General features: G+C 39.7%; 2 protein-coding genes across 5 annotated transcripts; both read left to right on the plus strand.

Annotated features, from left to right (window-relative positions):
• Window positions 1-869: 869 nt before the first annotated feature.
• prr13 (proline rich 13) lies at window positions 870-3,847 on the plus strand. Its single transcript, XM_031844867.1, has 4 exons — window positions 870-1,091; window positions 1,939-2,006; window positions 2,113-2,639; window positions 3,245-3,847. The coding sequence occupies exons 2-4, from the start codon at window positions 1,991-1,993 to the stop codon at window positions 3,290-3,292; spliced, it is 591 nt and encodes a 196-aa protein (XP_031700727.1). The 5' UTR covers window positions 870-1,091; window positions 1,939-1,990; the 3' UTR covers window positions 3,293-3,847.
• A 434-nt stretch (window positions 3,848-4,281) lies between these two features.
• Window positions 4,282-15,734, plus strand: LOC116378118 (poly(rC)-binding protein 2). Of its 4 annotated transcripts, none has more exons than XM_031839965.1 (14): window positions 4,283-4,442; window positions 5,295-5,330; window positions 5,872-5,994; window positions 6,898-6,921; window positions 7,022-7,054; window positions 7,228-7,344; window positions 7,446-7,577; window positions 7,723-7,851; window positions 9,001-9,075; window positions 9,713-9,754; window positions 10,830-10,929; window positions 11,631-11,683; window positions 11,928-12,097; window positions 14,489-15,734. In XM_031839965.1, the coding sequence occupies exons 2-14, from the start codon at window positions 5,319-5,321 to the stop codon at window positions 14,523-14,525; spliced, it is 1,047 nt and encodes a 348-aa protein (XP_031695825.1). In that variant the 5' UTR covers window positions 4,283-4,442; window positions 5,295-5,318; the 3' UTR covers window positions 14,526-15,734. The 4 variants fall into 4 exon arrangements, with proteins under 4 accessions (XP_031695969.1, XP_031695825.1, XP_031695894.1 ...); XM_031840034.1 differs by having other exon boundaries at window positions 10,857-10,929; XM_031840109.1 differs by lacking the exon at window positions 14,489-15,734 and having other exon boundaries at window positions 4,282-4,442; window positions 11,928-12,101.
• The last annotated feature ends 1,362 nt before the right edge of the window (window positions 15,735-17,096 follow it).

Raw genomic sequence — 17,096 nt, forward strand, 5'->3', positions numbered from 1 at the left:
TTTGAAAAAAGGACAAAAAAGGAATGTTATTCCTGTACTCTCAGCAATAGGTTAGTTAGTTAGCCTAATGTTATGTAACTATGATACATGATTATGGTTTTGTATTTAGATGATAGTTATTAAAAAGATAAAGATACGTATGACTACTAGTTATACTTAAAGTAATAGGCCTTTTTCACAGCAGACTTTTTGACTTGTCATAGCAGGAAAATCACAGGTGGCGCTAATACTGTAAATGATTGCTCTGTTACATTCAAGTACACCAGTTAGTAGGCCTTTTTTTTTTTTTTTTTACTGAAAACGTTTTATGACATGCCAAAGTACAATACAATGAATGATGGCTGAATTCCTTTTAGCTGCCTTGATTTCCTGGTATTGTCCATGCTGCCTCACTGTCACACTGTCATGGGGTACTTGAATTGAACAGAACCATTGGTGTTATTGGAAACACTTGTGCTTTTCCTATATTGAAGTCAAATGATCTGCTGTGAAAAAGGCCTTTACCTCAAACTCTGAAGCTTACATATCTAAATCGAACATAGCCGTCATTATTGTTATTAAGTGACATGTCAAAATATCTGCTGTCAAAGGTTTGTTGGTAGGCACATTGATACCTTTGGTTATGCAGGTGAGCCACAGGGAGAGCTATATTTACCAATATCTTTGATTTTTTTTAAAATCATATTTGTTAAAATTACACTTATTATAGCTAGAAAGCCATATGTTGTATGTAGCTGTTTACATAACTGTTGATCCATGACGTCATTGATTTATTTGTCGTTTCAAGTGTGTGCGCGTGTGTGTGCGTGTCATGGCCAAACCCCACTTGGCTCCTCCCTTTTAAATATATCATTCCCAATGGGAGGACACCATAATCATGTATCTTTTGTCCCACAGAAACACGTCGATCAACTTTTTCAGAGCTTGCTGGACTTTTGCCATGACGTAAATAACGTGCGTAGCCTTAAACAACGGGCGTGGCTTTCTGATGCATTTGTATTGCTGCGTCCGTGCAGCTCAATGCGGAAGACTGACAGGGAGCACGTCATTCCTGATGAACTGAGAAAGCAATCCTGAAGAAAGTTTCCAAGGTAAACCTATGACATTGACAGTTTTGATTATAAATAGCGTGTACAAAACAAAACAACCAGAAACTACAGCAATCCGATCATTTCGAGCTTTGTGATTTCTAGAGTTAAATGAAGAAAGTCTAACGTTGTCGAGGCATTAGACGACACACTGGCTGTATTGTGATCGGTGCATAATGTGTCTGAAAATATGTGCATAATGTGTGCACGGGTATAGTTTGTTGCTCAAGTATTTTGTTTGTCGTTGTAATAAAGTTTTAAAACAAACCTCGGCTCCCATGATGGTAACGTTCATTCCGTCACTGTTGTATTGACTCAATTGTTTTTAAGCGTACCATTTACAGAGAATCTAAAACGCATGGCGCAATAGAAAAGTTGAAATAGTTAGCCTGTCAATTCATCAGCTGATTTAGATCATATTATTTATGTTCATATGGGGTTTTGAACTCTTTGGTAGACTAAACAAGCAATTCGAGGGTTTCATCTTGGCTATTGATACTGTAAGATAAAGTACAGAATATCTACAGCCATGTTGACGAAAGGTATTGGAAACTCTTGAAAACTGATTTTAATATTTCGAGTTACTTATGAACATTTTTATACAGCATGGATAGCAGATCTGACAACCAGGTGTGGTGACAGATACAAAGTATATCATCTCGGATCAGAAACTACATTGTCATGTAAAGCATGTGTGGTGACTTGTTTGATTTGGATTGAATCAACACCCACATAAATTATATAATAAGACACTGTGTAGTTAAACTTGTAATAATAGTTGCTTTTTGCTTGTAATGTAATTTTACTGAATCAAATATTAATTGCATTTACTTTCCCACTGTTTCCTCAGGAGTTCGATTGAGACCTGAAGTGTTTGACTTGTCAGGTCAAAAATCATAACCATGTGGCCAAATCAAGGTGGGATATCATATTATACATAACCAGCATATCATTATTTTTTTAGGCCTGGTGATATAGGTGCTCTGAAAAATAATGTGTGTATGCATGTTTTTATCTATATTAGGTCCTCCCCCTCCAGTGGGCCCACCAAACCCTGCCTACCCTCCTGGCTACAACCCTGCATATCATGTTGCACCTACATCGGGACTCTTCCCCCAACCATCACATCCTGGGCAATTCCCAGCTGGGCAATACCCAGCTGGGCAATATCCAGCTGGGCAATATCCAGCTGGGCAATACCCAGGGGGCATGAACCCAACCATGGGGCCACATGTACCTCCAGGGGCCATGCCTTATGGAGCTCCAGGTGGATATCCACTAGTCCCTCCTGCAGGTACTCACCCAGGTCCATACCCGCACTCTCCAAAAGGGTGTCACCAAAAAGGCCATAAAGGCCACAAGGATCATAAAGATCACAAAGATCACAAAGGTCACCACAAAGATCATCATCATGGAGGGTTAAATCCCATGGCTGGAGCATTTGCTGGAGGATTGCCTGGAATGGGAATGGGGTTGGATGGACATAAAGCCCACAAAAAGATGAAAAAGGGGAAGAAGATGAAGAAGGCGAAGGGGCACAAACATGGCAAGGTGAGATGTCTACAGATATGCCACATTGTTTTAAATGGCTCTCCCTGTAGGTGAAGTATTTATGCCAATACTCGATAACAATATGAAACTTTAACCTGCCTAAGTCCCTCAGCCCCAGGCCTCCAACTTCATGTCAATCAGTGTTGCAAACACCAGAACAAAAGAAATGCTCTCATGTCTCAGGTGCAAAGTGCAGTACAGCTGCAGATACATGGTTTAGGTTGTACTTGAAGAGTAATATAGATATATTATCATTAGGTTGCTATGGCACATCAAAACAAACAGTTACTAGATTGTATTATGAAACATTTTGCTGACTTGTATGAGAACAGACAAAACACTCAATTATAATAATGGAAAGTAAAGCTATATGTTCTTTACAACATTTGTGGTAAATATTGCTGCAACTACGGATTAATTGTACTGTTGATTAATCGTCGGGATAGTTGTTAAATAATAAATGAATTGCTTAGTTTGTAAAATGCCCATCACCGCTGCCAAGGGTGACATCTTCAAAATGCTTTTTAAACAATTGCTGTTTGTGTTTTAAACTATATTAAAATATGAATGTGTATAGTATATAATTTTTCTCTTTTTCTTCACAGTCCTCCAGCAGCAGTAGCAGCAGCAGCAGCAGCAGCAGTAGTGACTAAGACTGAGGACACCAGGCTTTTTCAGAAGTGTCACATTACAAAAGTGCAACCTTACTATTACAAATAAATACACTAAAGTCATACTTATCACTTTAAACAGGACATACTAATTGAAAATAAAATAAAGGTAGCTAAAAAGCTGTTATATCTCACAAGAAATGCATGCATACGCTGTTGCTGTAAACATTTTCACAGCATTTTGCTGTGTTTGCATTCCATCATGTCTCTAGTTTGTGGTGTTTTTGGGGAAATGGTCCACTACAAGTACATTGGTGTACAAATGTATTGAAATAATTTGAAGAGGGGCTAAATGATGAGAAAATCTAACATTGTGATTCAGTAAAAGAATATATGTATATTATGCTTTTTTCTCTTTTCTTAGGAAGTTTCACCTTGAGATGGAGATTGATACAGATATTAAGTGTCTATTTTATGCTAATTTGTGTTCACTGCTACACATGACTGCAGAATGCATTGTTCTGCATTGCTTTGTATCTGCATTAATTAATTTAAATCAAACTTGTTTAATAAATACATTTAAATTAAAAGACTGACACAATTTGTTGTTGCCAGGATGGTAAATATTTTAAGTTAAAAACTGAGTTGCAATACACTTTACGCCCACCAGTGTGCTTATTATTAGGTATCTTATTGAAGTTTGTAAATATGAACATATTAGAAACATTCGTAAAGCGTTCACCTGTTTGTTAATTAATTTTTGAATACATGAAAAACACGTGGGCCATCAGTTATTTTCAACAACAGAGCTCCCTGTTTAAACAAATGGAATAATGTGTATAATTTGCGCAAAAACTTATTTTTTGATGAAATTCTTTCATTCCGCTTTCATGTTGTTGCATAATGTCAAAAAAAAGTGTGCTACAATAACTTATTTATAGACGAGATTTTTGGGCATCTGTGGGTCATACCAAAACTCAGGATGGGGGTTTGGGTTGGGTGAAAGGCGAAAGTTCAGAGGTTATAGTTTTGTTGTCTTTGTGTAAAGGAGTGGAGCTCGATCTCACATCACTCTTCCCTCTTCCCCGAGTCCTTTCTAAACTCTCCCCCGGGTCTCTACCCTCCCGAACCTCTCCCCTTCTACCCTTACAACCCCAACCCTCCCCCCGGTCTCCTCCAGCACACTCATCAGGTAAGTTTTATTCTGATATTTGGTGTTTTTTAATATTAGTTGTTATGATGAGAAGTAGCGAAAAGAAATCGCGCCCAGCAGCTAGCGGCTTGTTGTCCAGCATGCTAACAGGCCGCACGATGATGAGCACGCAGTCTGTCTGTCCAGAAGCATTTGGCTAGCTTAGCTAGCTACGGAGAAGTTTGATCTTAATGTGGCTTTAATAACCTGCTGTCTGTTGTTTAGCGCCTGTACGTTATCAAACCAGGACACATCTACAGTGCTACATAGCTGTTGATATTTGGTCAGCTATTAATAACGTTGACTAATTATGCTAACTTGCTAGCTTAGCTAAGTAGCGCACGCATGCTCCATTCATTTTTCCAGCACGGTGAGAAACCAACATGCTAAAAGGCTAACAGACTTACAAAAAGCGTAAATAGTTCATGGACTTACTTTGAACTAACCAACACGCGCAAAGTAAGCCGTTAAATGTCCGCTTTTCATTCTGGACATATGTATGAATGTATTTTAGGAAATGTAGGTCCAGTAATGGGGGAGTAATAGTCGGTAATTGTGTTGATAAACTTGATTCATCGCAAATGAAGACATCGTTAGCATACGAGCAATGTGTTTTTCAGTTAGCATGGAGCTGGATTCAATGCTAATTTACTTGTTTGTAGTCGTATAACTTGGGTCGGAGCAGCACTCAGATGTTTGAAAATAAATGCACCAAACTAGCAGCGTGTAGTTGGCACAGTGAAAGTGAGTCCTGAGCTATTTCATACGATTCATTGTACTACGCATCAGTATTCATAAGTAACAACGTTAGCATGAGCTGTGACACAGATCTATCATATTCTCTTTGAATAGGTTCAGTAAGGAGACATTTGTCTAATGGAAAACCAGGTATAACCTCATATATATTTGCACATTTTTCGTTCAACATTACACATTTAGCTAAAGTATGTTACATGGTCTGGTGTGTTTTAGGTGCAGGTTTTAGTTCGACAAAATAAGGTAATTGCTAAACTGTGTAAACGGTTCCTTTATATACTTTATCTATGCTCACATTTAAATCTATGGCCATATAGTATAGTAATATCTATATGCAGTACGAATATGCAATTCTTAAGCATTAAGACATCTTAAGAGGTCAGATATTTGTGTATTGGCCAGTGAGTGCCAGAATGTAAATACTATGTAGTGTACTACTAACACACTGTGTGTGGGATTGTTTATTCTAACGAGAGATATTTACTCTTTACCTCTTTGGTGAACAGGCCACTTGTTATAGATTGAATTAGAGGCACACCACATGTCTTACTTTTGTTAACCCTAATCTGCATCCATGCCACGTGTTTTCTATCTTCTTTACTGTGTTGTAATTCAGTCCCATGAGGTCATCATCCTTGGTATATCATCTCTTGTCTGCTATGACCTTTTTTAGAGCCATCTCGGTGACCAAAGACCCCAGTTCTGCACGGACGACCAGGTTGCAGTTATGGACTCCGGTGTGATTGAAGGAGGGCTCAATGTCACCCTTACCATTAGGCTGCTCATGCATGGCAAGGTGAGGTCACCCATAAGCTGCACGTGTCAGCACTCTAAGAGTCTATGATGTCATATTCATGGAAATGAAGCTGCTCAGGGATGTATAAAAGGCAGGGACATTGATGTGTTGAGATGGACCTTGTTTTCGTCTTTGTCAATAAAAAATAGTTGGACTCACAATATGTTTGTCTTTTTTTGCTGTGAGCAGAGTTAAACTCATCACCCTCCCCTGCATGATCACAGAGCCCCTTTAAAGATCAAATGGTATTATTAACACCGGACACTTGGTTAAAATCTGCAACCAGGAGGCATGAGATTGCATTCGCCATTGTCACAAATCAATCTGGCTTTCACAGCAGCATAGCCACGCACTTGTTGCAGCTTTGAATCCCACCGTGGTCTGTTGTTGTGGTTTCAAATGCTTAGATGCCATGTGGCAAAAAGTGGCTGCTCAAAATCTGACTCTGAAACGTCATCTTATGCTGCGGACATATGTATGCATTGATGCATCCAAAACATTATCCTCTAAAAGCTCTGCTAGCTCGTAGCATCCAAAATAAGAGCCCCAGCACTAGCTAGGCGTTAGCAGCCTGCATATACTGTGTGCTGACTGCATGCTGGATCCCACTGTGGTCAACGACAGCATCTTGAGTCTGTAGATTCAGGCAGAAACAAAAACTGCCCGTGCTACAGAGCCAGGGACTTGATTATTGATGAGGCTGTTTACAGTACTTGCAGTAACAACTGTTCTTCTTGGTCCAGTGTTGGGGAAACCATAGAGCCTTATTTAATGAAGTTTTCTTCATTACCTGATGAACTATGCAAGCTGTAGCTAGAGAGGTTAGACATGTCCAACTCAAGCAGTAAACAATGACTAGTGTAAAAAAGATGATTAATGAAACGTTATCTTTTCCTATTTTAGGAAGTCGGAAGTATAATCGGAAAGGTAAGCTGGTATTTAATAAATATTTTGATTGTCTGTCATTATTTGAAGATCTGTGTGTTTCTAAGTGATAATGAGTCTGACTTTGATTCTCTGCTAATAGAAAGGTGAATCTGTGAAGAAGATGAGAGAAGAGGTGAGGCCTTTTGTCGTTATGTCTTTATTCTAGTTATGGTAAAGTACAAACAAATATAATTACCAAGAGGCCGGCTTTTATTGTTATTATAAGCAGCCACAGATTTGTCTTCACCATAGGAAGTTCTTCCAAATTTCTTCTTTATAAGTCCTTGCTCTTCTCTCTGTCTGCAGAGCGGTGCTCGCATCAACATCTCTGAGGGCAACTGTCCGGAGAGGATCATTACTTTGGCAGGTCCAACCACCGCCATCTTTAAGGCATTCTCCATGATCATTGAAAAGCTGGAAGAGGTAGGTCACAGATTATGCTGATTTATGAATTCACTGGTCGGCAGCAACCAGCCCCAACACAAACTAGATGAACCTTCATCTTTTATGTATTTTTTTCCCAGGACATAAGCAGCTCAATGACAAACAGCACAGCAACCAGCAAGCCCCCAGTGACCCTACGCATTGTGGTGCCTGCCAGCCAGTGTGGCTCCCTCATCGGGAAAGGTGGCTGCAAGATCAAGGAAATTCGAGAAGTATGCCTAGAAAAGAGAATTAAATTCAAAACAATACGAGCCCGACTCCTTTTTAGCATTAGCTGTCTTGTCACCTTTCCAGTACATCAAACACTGATGCACAGCGGGTCTTGAATTCTCATTTTACTCTGTTTGTGTGTTCCAGTCAACTGGTGCTCAGGTACAAGTGGCAGGAGACATGCTGCCCAACTCCACAGAGCGAGCAATCACCATTGCTGGTACCCCCCAGTCGATAATTGAGTGTGTGAAGCAGATCTGCGTGGTCATGCTTGAGGTAAGTAGACTCATGGAAGCTCTGAAGCAAATGAAGTGGCAGCTGTTGACCTTTTAAATTAATGATGTAAAATCGTGTTATTTCTGGGTTTTTGGCTGCTGTGCTTTGCGTTGGGACCGGGGATGTCTCGATCTGATCCACAGGATTAGAACTGTACAGCTATTACAAAATCATTACAGGGCAATATTCATAATATTGTTATAGTAAACTTTGAAGGATGACCATATTATTGGCTATATATATTCAAAATCCAAAGCTAATGAGCTGTCAAATTTATTTAGATAGCTTCACTAATTTTATAGTTGTACCGATATTGGAAATGCCTCCAATACAGCCTAAACTGTTGGGTATCAGGGAGTATGTGAGGCGATGCACTTACAGAATATCACTTAATCATATGATCCATCAGCTCATTTACACTACACTGGTACAATAACATTTGTCGATCCATACATCCTGCCCGATTGGTACTGCACATGTGCCAACTAGTACTACACCCTGTTTTCTTTCCTGTTAGTGCTACACTGTAAACAACAAATACGTGTTGAATTCGTCAGGAGGAGAGCTCGTTAACTTTAGTAGTTGGCAGCCGCTGGGCAGCACGGTGCTCCGTAACTAAATAACGGAGCTAACGGCTAACGTACGGAGGTTGCATTATGTAACATGAGTTCAAGCTCTATTCAGTGAGAATGAGTATTGGGTAAAGGTAAATCATGATGTGTTCAAATGTTGTCTTGTAAAATTAACGCTCTGGCAATAAACTGGAATATATACAGTTATTTAAAGATGTAAAATGGATATTACAGAGCAAATTATGACCTGTTAAACTGTTTTGTTTGTAATGCACTGGTAATTGGAATAGTACTCTGTATTAGCACATACGCAAGTTTAGGTATCGGGTAGGAAAAAATGGTCTCTGAACTAATATTCATTTGAATTCAAATTTTTGTTTGTTGTGTCTTCGTGCCAAATTTTTACTGCAACGTCCCCGGTGTATGCTGATATGCTTCAAGTAGAATTGTTGTTGGTACAAACGTTCGTGTACTACATTTGTAATTTTAAAAACTTCTACAGTAGATTTCGCTCCTTCTATATGATTACATGGGTAGCAATGTAGTAACACGTCCACCTTCTTTGTCTCCTCTGCAGTCTCCCCCTAAGGGGGTCACTATCCCCTACCGACCCAAGCCTTCAGGATCCCCCGTCATCTTCGCAGGCGGACAGGTACATACGACACCTTTTTATTCATGATGTCATTTTGGCTTGTATCAGTGTGGGATGCATATCTATGCAGAATATTATATACTTGGAAATATTTAAGTGAGATGAAAGGCTCAGAATATATTCACTCTAAGAAACATCTTGAGTGATAAATTCAGTTTTTTCTCATGGATATGATTGGGCACGACCTCAATAGTTATGAGTAACTGCAGGGTTTTAACCAAAGCTGCTTTTGCTGATTCTTTGAAGAGACAGCTAGTAGTAGTAGTCGGATGACCATAAAACCTTTTCCAGTTTGGTAAATGACCTTCTCTTTGTTATTTTAATGTTAAAGTTCCAACATGCTTTCTGGTGCTTGTTGGCTTAACATTACAAGGTCTTTAATATCACTAAATACATTTTTTATTTTTGAAAAGAAGAAAAACCTAACCCTTAATTACACTATAATGTCTCTAAAGATTTCTCTTTTCCCTCAAATGTGGAAACAAGACAAGACATGTGTGTTGATATTCTTAAATGATATCAGTTCAGAAGAGGCTTTGATGTGTTGGAGTCTTCTAGAGCTATCGGAGAGGTGGAGCGGTAACTTGACCCAAATCAGATGTGAGGCCCATGAAAGCTTTGTTTTTGATTGTTTCAGGCGTATGCCGTACAAGGACAGCACGCCATTCCACAGCCAGATGTAAGTGCAGACATTTTTATATGACCCCATCACTCCCACCCATAATTACAGCTGTCCTTCTCCAAAATGTGCAACCGCCATCCCACCTACACACGCCTCATTTTACAGCCTATAACTGTAGCTAAACTTGCCCCTAATTCAGTTTTTGACCTACTATTATCCTATTCTGTCATTTAGAGAGCAGCACTGTTTGTACTTCATGTTAGCCATTTGACTGGCAGTCAGTTAATTAAACCGACATTTGCCGTTTGTGTTTGTCCAGACTCTCCACTGTTCCATGAATAATAATCTGTTCCTGCTGCTCACTGTTTTCTGTGTTTTCCTTTTTATTGTTCTGTCTTGTTTAACGTGCCTCATTCATTAGTCTGTCCCAGATAAATATGTTGCGCCCCCCCCCCCCCCTTTCATTCACGCTTCATTATTACGTTGTACTCTGCCAACTTGTCTCTCTGCTAAATTTATCCTTCTCTCTTTTTAATGAGCTTTAGATGTTCTATCAGGAGCATTGGATGTGATAGACTGTATATTATTAGTCATACATGCCACTGAATATTATATATAGATATATAGTTTCATTAAAAAGTGTGATTATGTTTATCTAATCAGTTTGTCAATACCGACAGCAGTTTTTGTTTTTTAAAACTAGAATCTGTACCTTCCAGATTTAGTGGTAAAGTGTGACGCTAAGTTGAGATTTTCTCCGTTCATGTTTTGGGTCCTGTATTAGTGATGATTAGGAAATGGCCTCCACATTGAGAGCTCCCTCCCTTGTGTATTGTGACTTTGCCCTGACCCCGACGACTGCGAGAAAGCATTACCAAGAGATGCAGCCTGCACTTTGGAGGAATACCTACGGGGTACCCCACATAGACGAGTCATAAAACACAATGATTTTCAGACACCTGAGTAGAGCTTTGTGAAAGTATAAGAGACATACACGCCGCGGTGTGTTTTTGCGGAGCTTCTTTGTGTAGCTGTCTGTACTGACTGTGATCTGTTTTTGTTCTGTTTTTCCCTCTTCCTGTGTTTTCCATTTCCTCCATTTCTCTCCCTGCCCTCTCTGTCACTCTCACAGTCTTCCTCTGCTGCTATCTCTCCACAGCTCACCAAGCTTCACCAGCTGGCCATGCAGCAGAGCCCCTTCCCCATTGCACCAAGCAACCAGGGATTCACTGGTAGGCAGCACAACATCAGCCCCAAAAGTCCGGATTTGTTGCAAAATAATCAAATGTTGTTTTTGTTGCCCAAACACATTTGAAGAAAACTCAAATTTTACTCTTAATAACTTAAAGGGACAGTTCACCCTCTTACCTGTACAGCTATTTATCGGCCGTAGAGGTGTTGTCCTGCTCCAATATAAGAGGACTGTATGGCAGTATTTGAAAGACTCGGCAGCAATGTCCATTTCCAGAAATCATGACCCGGTTACTCCCGATAATCCACAGACCTGTGAGCAATTTGATGTAGAAACTATGGTTAAAAAAAATGGTTCCAACATCAAACTGCTCACAACAAATGTATCTCGTGTATTTTTGGGCATGTGTGTCCAGCTGTGTTGCTCCTGGTAAATTTAGATGAAGAGGTTGAAAACCATTTAGAACAAATACCGACTGATAGCGTTCGGTGCAACCGTAACAATGACTTGATCAAAATGTGGCAATAAACTTCAGCAAAGCCGACAGAAAATCATATGTAAAGCGAGACATTTCAGCACCTCTAAATGGACAGCGCTTTGAAATCTGTTGCTGAAGCTCATTGGGTCAATGGAGGGCGAGCCATTGCTTATGACATTTGATGTTCTGTCAGCCAAGTTCTACACATACTCCTTTGATTATTTAATCATTGTTAGTTATAACTTTCTTTTTATTTTTTTCAGGGATAGATGCTTCTGCTCAAACCAGTTCCCATGAGATGACCATTCCAAATGATGTAAGTGCTTCAAATTGTGTTTTTTAATCACTGTTAAAGTTATTGACTGTTTGCTCATTCACAATTCTGCTGTATCTATGATAACTGCAATCAAACCCACAAAAAATCCAAACAAACGCTCTAATAAGAAGAATAAGCGTTATTTAAGCTTGTTACCCCCAAGTTGCTAACTTTACCAGAGGCATGTGTTTTTTGTCTATTACGCGTTCCTCTCACTTAACTTCCCCGCTCTTCTCCACTGCAGCTTATTGGGTGCATCATCGGCCGCCAGGGAGCCAAGATCAACGAGATCAGGCAAATGTCGGGCGCCCAGATCAAGATTGCGAATCCAGTGGATGGATCGACTGACCGCCAGGTCACCATCACTGGCTCGCCTGCCAGCATCAGTCTGGCGGAGTACCTCATCAACGCCAGGTGAGATAATCAATCGGTGGTGTACTTTGTCAGCTCTCAACAGGTGATTCATTCAGTCTCAGGCTTTAAAGAGCGAATCGTTGAACGTGTTGTGCTGTGTTACGGTCAGTTTGTTTAAAATGTAGTCTATACGTTTTAAAGAAAAACACTTTCTTTACCTAACCTAGATCAGCTTTCTCCTGTCACAATACTACAGTAATCCATTAAAGAATAATAAAGCTTATGTACCCAATATCGTATGCAAATATAGAACAGGCCTACCTGCAGCATTGACTTTTTAAATGTGGATTTGTGTTCAAATTATTTAGTTTATGGTAATTCTTTGGCTACGGTTAATCATCACTTTAGTGTTGCTAGCTCTGTCTTGGTCTGCCTTTTCCTTTATTCTGCTCTTCACTTGGCTTCACATCAATCAATCACTGAAGATGTGATTTTTTTTTTTTTAAATTCTCCTTTTCCTTTTCGGGTTGACACATTTGTTTCTAATGAAGCTTTTTGTCTTGTTTTGATCACATCCCTGAGTGATTTCTCCCCCCCCCCCACACAACTCCCTCACCCCCCTTCCTACCCCTGCCCCCCCTCCCCCGTCCCACCCATTGCTCACCAGCCTGCCCTGTGACCCATCCCGACTGTGTTGTCCCTCTCTCCTTGTCTCTCTTTCTACAGTGTAGAGTCCTCTAAACCTCCTCCCTCCTCCTCCTCCTTGAACCCTGAACAGACCAGCCTGTGCTCTCCCTCCACCTCTACTACTACTACTACCACCACTACTACTACTGCTACTACCACCACCTCCTCTGCTGCTATCTCTTCCTCCTCCTCCTCCTCCTCTTCCTCCTGTGTGGTGCCCCCCTCAGCCTCCATCCCTCTGTCCTTGTTGGCTCCAGGGCCGCCTCCTCCCTCCTCTTCCTCCTCCTCCTCCTCTTCCACTGATTCCCTGCTCCCCAGCTCTCCTGCCTGTGTGTCAAGTCTCCTCAGTCTCAAGCCCCTCCCTCTCCTGGCCCTCCATGTTGTCAGCGGGGCCAGTAACCCCGCACACCCAATACCCGCTGAGCCCAAAATCGCCCCCGAGCTGAGCTCCAAGTCTAAAAGGCGAAGGCTTTCCCCTTACTAACCAAGGAAACATAAGTCATCTACTACTAAAGTACTGACGATGCTCTCTGTTGTTTGTACCTGCACTTGCTTTTGTATCTGGCTGTGCCACGCTTCCTACAGAAAACAAATGCACAGTGTTGAACAGCCAGACAAATGGCTGCTGCCATATTTATAAAATGCATATCTGTAGCTTGATTTGGCCTGTCTCTTAAAGATAAGACATGTTGAGTGCATTCTATTTTTAAATGACTTTGAAACGAGCATGGACGGTGAATTCCTTCACTGGTTTTACTGAAGCGTTTGTCTCTTTGTGTAAGCTCTGCTCAGGTAGCGGCTCTCTTTAAGATGTCATATTGTATTCATGGGAATAGTTTTCTTCTGGTGAATTTTACGTGACCATTGTTGGCCGTTTATAATGGAGAGTATATGTACCATGTTGGTTTTATTTAATTTTTGCCTATAAATGAAGCAAATGTAATTTCAATTCCAAGTAAATCTGCCCTCAGGTATCAACAGCGACAAACCCTTTAGTTAGAGGACTGTAGTGATGTGAAAAATACTAAAACATACAACCAGTTAAGCTTCGCTTTAAAGGAATAGTTTGACACTTTGGGAAATACTAATTTGCATCTTATGTTGAGAGTTAGTTGAGAAGATGAATATCACTCTCATGTCTAGACGTTAAATATGTAGCAATGGCCAGCTTAACAGAGAGACTGCAAACAAGGAGCCAAGCTCTGTCCAAAGTAAAAGCGCCTCTAAAGATTAGGAATAAAATAAAAAGCCAACACATTGTGGTTTTACTCGGCTTACGTGTCACACTATTTCACGGCCAGAAGCAGTGACTTCCTGAAGTTTTGTTTGCAAACAAACCAGATTCAATATGCTAATTAGTGAGCGTTAGAGGGGCTGGTAGTACAATTCTGTTATCTTTGGACAGAATGAAGCTACCCCTTTCCAGTTCTTTATGCTAAGCTAACTGGTTACTATCAATCTTAATTCTCTAAGAATGCGAGTAAGCATGTTTCTGAAGATGTAGAACTTTAAAACTGCTTTATTAAATCAGAAAACAATGAAGTATCAGTTTGAGAGCTGACTCTTAACGGCTGTTGAAAAGAGGAGCAGCCAAACTGAAGTAATTATCTTTTTATATCCCAGCATACCTTTCCTGAAATCAATGTATTGATGAACCTTATCTAGCATTTTATTCTAATGATGTAATGTACTGTAAATGACATTTATCTTGCCTGTCTGATTGCATGCCTTATTCTCTCTCCGGGTGTCTCTCTGTTTCTCCAGGCTTTCCTCTGAGGCCACAGGACTGGCAGCCAACTGATACACACTGCATCTGCACTAAATCTCACTTTTATATCATCGGCCACCATAAAGCAGTCAATGCAACTATCCAACTTAAGAGTTTATATATTATGCTGCCTCTTCCTCATTTGAAATCATTTCAACCGATTTTGATCTGCTGAGTTCATTATTTATTTCATTTGTTTTGGTTTTAGTCGAAAGAAGCAAACAATTAGGTTTTTAATTCCCTTTTTGAGTCGAGTTGGAGGTTTTAATGATTTATTACTTCTATCTTCCCTTTTTCTTTCTTTACCATCACAGAGGAGTAGAGTTTGAAAACTATGAATAGGCATATAGATTTAGTTCTGTACAGTCATTTTTTTTTCTTTAAAAAGGAAAAGACAAAAAAGGAAAAATAAAAAACATATCAAAAATAAGAATAGAGTGACTTTTATTCTGTGTTTATATAGACGCGCCCCCCTTTCCTCACCCAGTTCCACAAAGTCCACCTCTCTATTTTATGTCCATACTCACTTAAACATGCACATCATTCTCCCCCTTTGTCACCGTTTCAAGTTGAAGTTCTTGTAACATTGATTACACTCGTGTCACTGAGAATACGTAGCTGTACAATGCACTGTCACTGATTATTATGTTTGGTTATCATGACAAATGTTTTAACACTCTTGTTTAAATTTATCCAGATCATTTGAAATGTGTATTACTACACATGTCAATTTTCCCCTTCTCCACACGTCGTTCCTGTTTTCCCCCTCTCCTAGTCCTGAGATCATGTGTTCAAATTTTGCTGGGATGGGAGGTTTTGGGGGGATCTGGGCTTGGCTCTAGGAATCTGAAGCAGAGGGTTCTCCTCACTTTTTTTGTAAAGACTGATATATATATATATATATACTTAAAAAAAAAAAAAAAAGTTGGAATATTGTTTTAAATGGAGGAACTATTTTTTTTTAAACTACCAAAGGGGGATGAACTCCTGTAAACTGAGTGATCTGTCTATTGGATGTGATGATGAGGCTGAGAACTGAAATGATTGAAGCTCTGGAACTAGACAAAGAAAGGGTTGTGAGTTAACACTAGTTTCCTGCTCTTTGCTTTACTCAGAAAATGATTTTATTTTTTATTTGCAGGAAAGAAAAACTTTTGTGCACGTTTTCAGACTGTAGACCTGGGTGCCACAACATTGTTTAAAAAAAACAAACTGAAATAAAGATGTGAAATGCTCAAACCACAACTTGTCTTGAGGGTTTTGTCACCGGCTGAAGTATACTGAACACACAAGTGAAGAGATTTTATAGGTTGGATTTTAATTTAAATTGTTTCTTAAATATATTTATTGTACAGTTACAATAATAGAAAAAGAAAACGTTTCAGTTCATACAGGTTTTTTTTTTTTCCAATCAGCATCACCGGAAACACAAGTACCTCCACAATCGAGACACTAGAGGGCAGTAGTTTTGCTTTTTGGCAACGTTTTATCCTGCAGCAGGAGTCCTAGCTTAAAATATTGGGGGCACAATCTGTTTAAAACAAATTGAAAGTTCAAAACGTAACACCAGATTTAAAAAACAAAGCTGCCTTTTCTAGCTTATTGAGTGGAACCTGATCAGTCATCAATGAGTGGAACAGGATGCAGTTTGCTGTTGTGCAGTCAGATTGACCCACATGCACACAAGAAGGCTTGTCAAGGGACACAAGTACATCAAAACCAGAGTTTTATGTATCACACCGTCTTATGAAGGAGCCTTTGCACAGTAGTAAAATAATTACCATCTGTTGGCCAAAAGTTTAGCTGGTGAGGAGTCGGGCAATGGCAGAGAGACATTTATGTAAAACATCACCATCTAAATGAATCTGCTATAATGGGGGGGGGGGAAGGCATTAAGTAAAAGTGGCCAAATCACAGGCCTCATTTTTAGGCACTAACTTTTTTTTATATTTTTGAGAGTGGACAGGGAAAACTGCTAAATTGGGTTCCACATTTTTCAGCAATACTGATGAAGCTAAAGGTAATTTCTGCCATGTTCTGCCACAGATAAGCCAGATATAGCTTTGTGTTTTGTGTCCCTGTCATCCATATGCCTTCATGCCTCCAGTCTTTTTTTCAATGGATGGATCTAATATTCTAGTGACCAAAAAGCCACACATACTTTATCACAAGCATGCTTTTCTGATGCTATATACATCCCTAGATGTTCAAAAAGGGGGTTTCAAACTGGTATTGCGTTTTAATACAGTCAACACTGCAATACAAGTAAAATAAGCCCATCTGCCCTGAATGACGTCAGCTGTGGTTCTTTTGACCCGTGACACGACAGGCGCAGACATATTGCTTTTTCTTTGTTCACATGTTCCTCTTTTATCTGTGTTTTGATGCTCGGACATGAACAGCAGCTACAGTACATTCTACTACCATAAGCTTCTTGAGGTTCAAATAGAGTAGCGCCACCTAATTAGAAACATCAGCACCTTTAAATTATACAATCTCACATTTTAAAAATTTGTTCATTTTACAACATCACATATTTACATAGATATTAAAACACGGGTGTAGAAAATGGAAACATAATCCATGACACAAATATAAATAAAA

The sequence above is a fragment of the Anarrhichthys ocellatus genome, unplaced genomic scaffold (genome assembly GCF_004355925.1).
Source record: "Anarrhichthys ocellatus isolate YVR2014 unplaced genomic scaffold, GSC_Weel_1.0 scaffold1, whole genome shotgun sequence".
NCBI lineage: Eukaryota > Metazoa > Chordata > Actinopteri > Perciformes > Anarhichadidae > Anarrhichthys > Anarrhichthys ocellatus.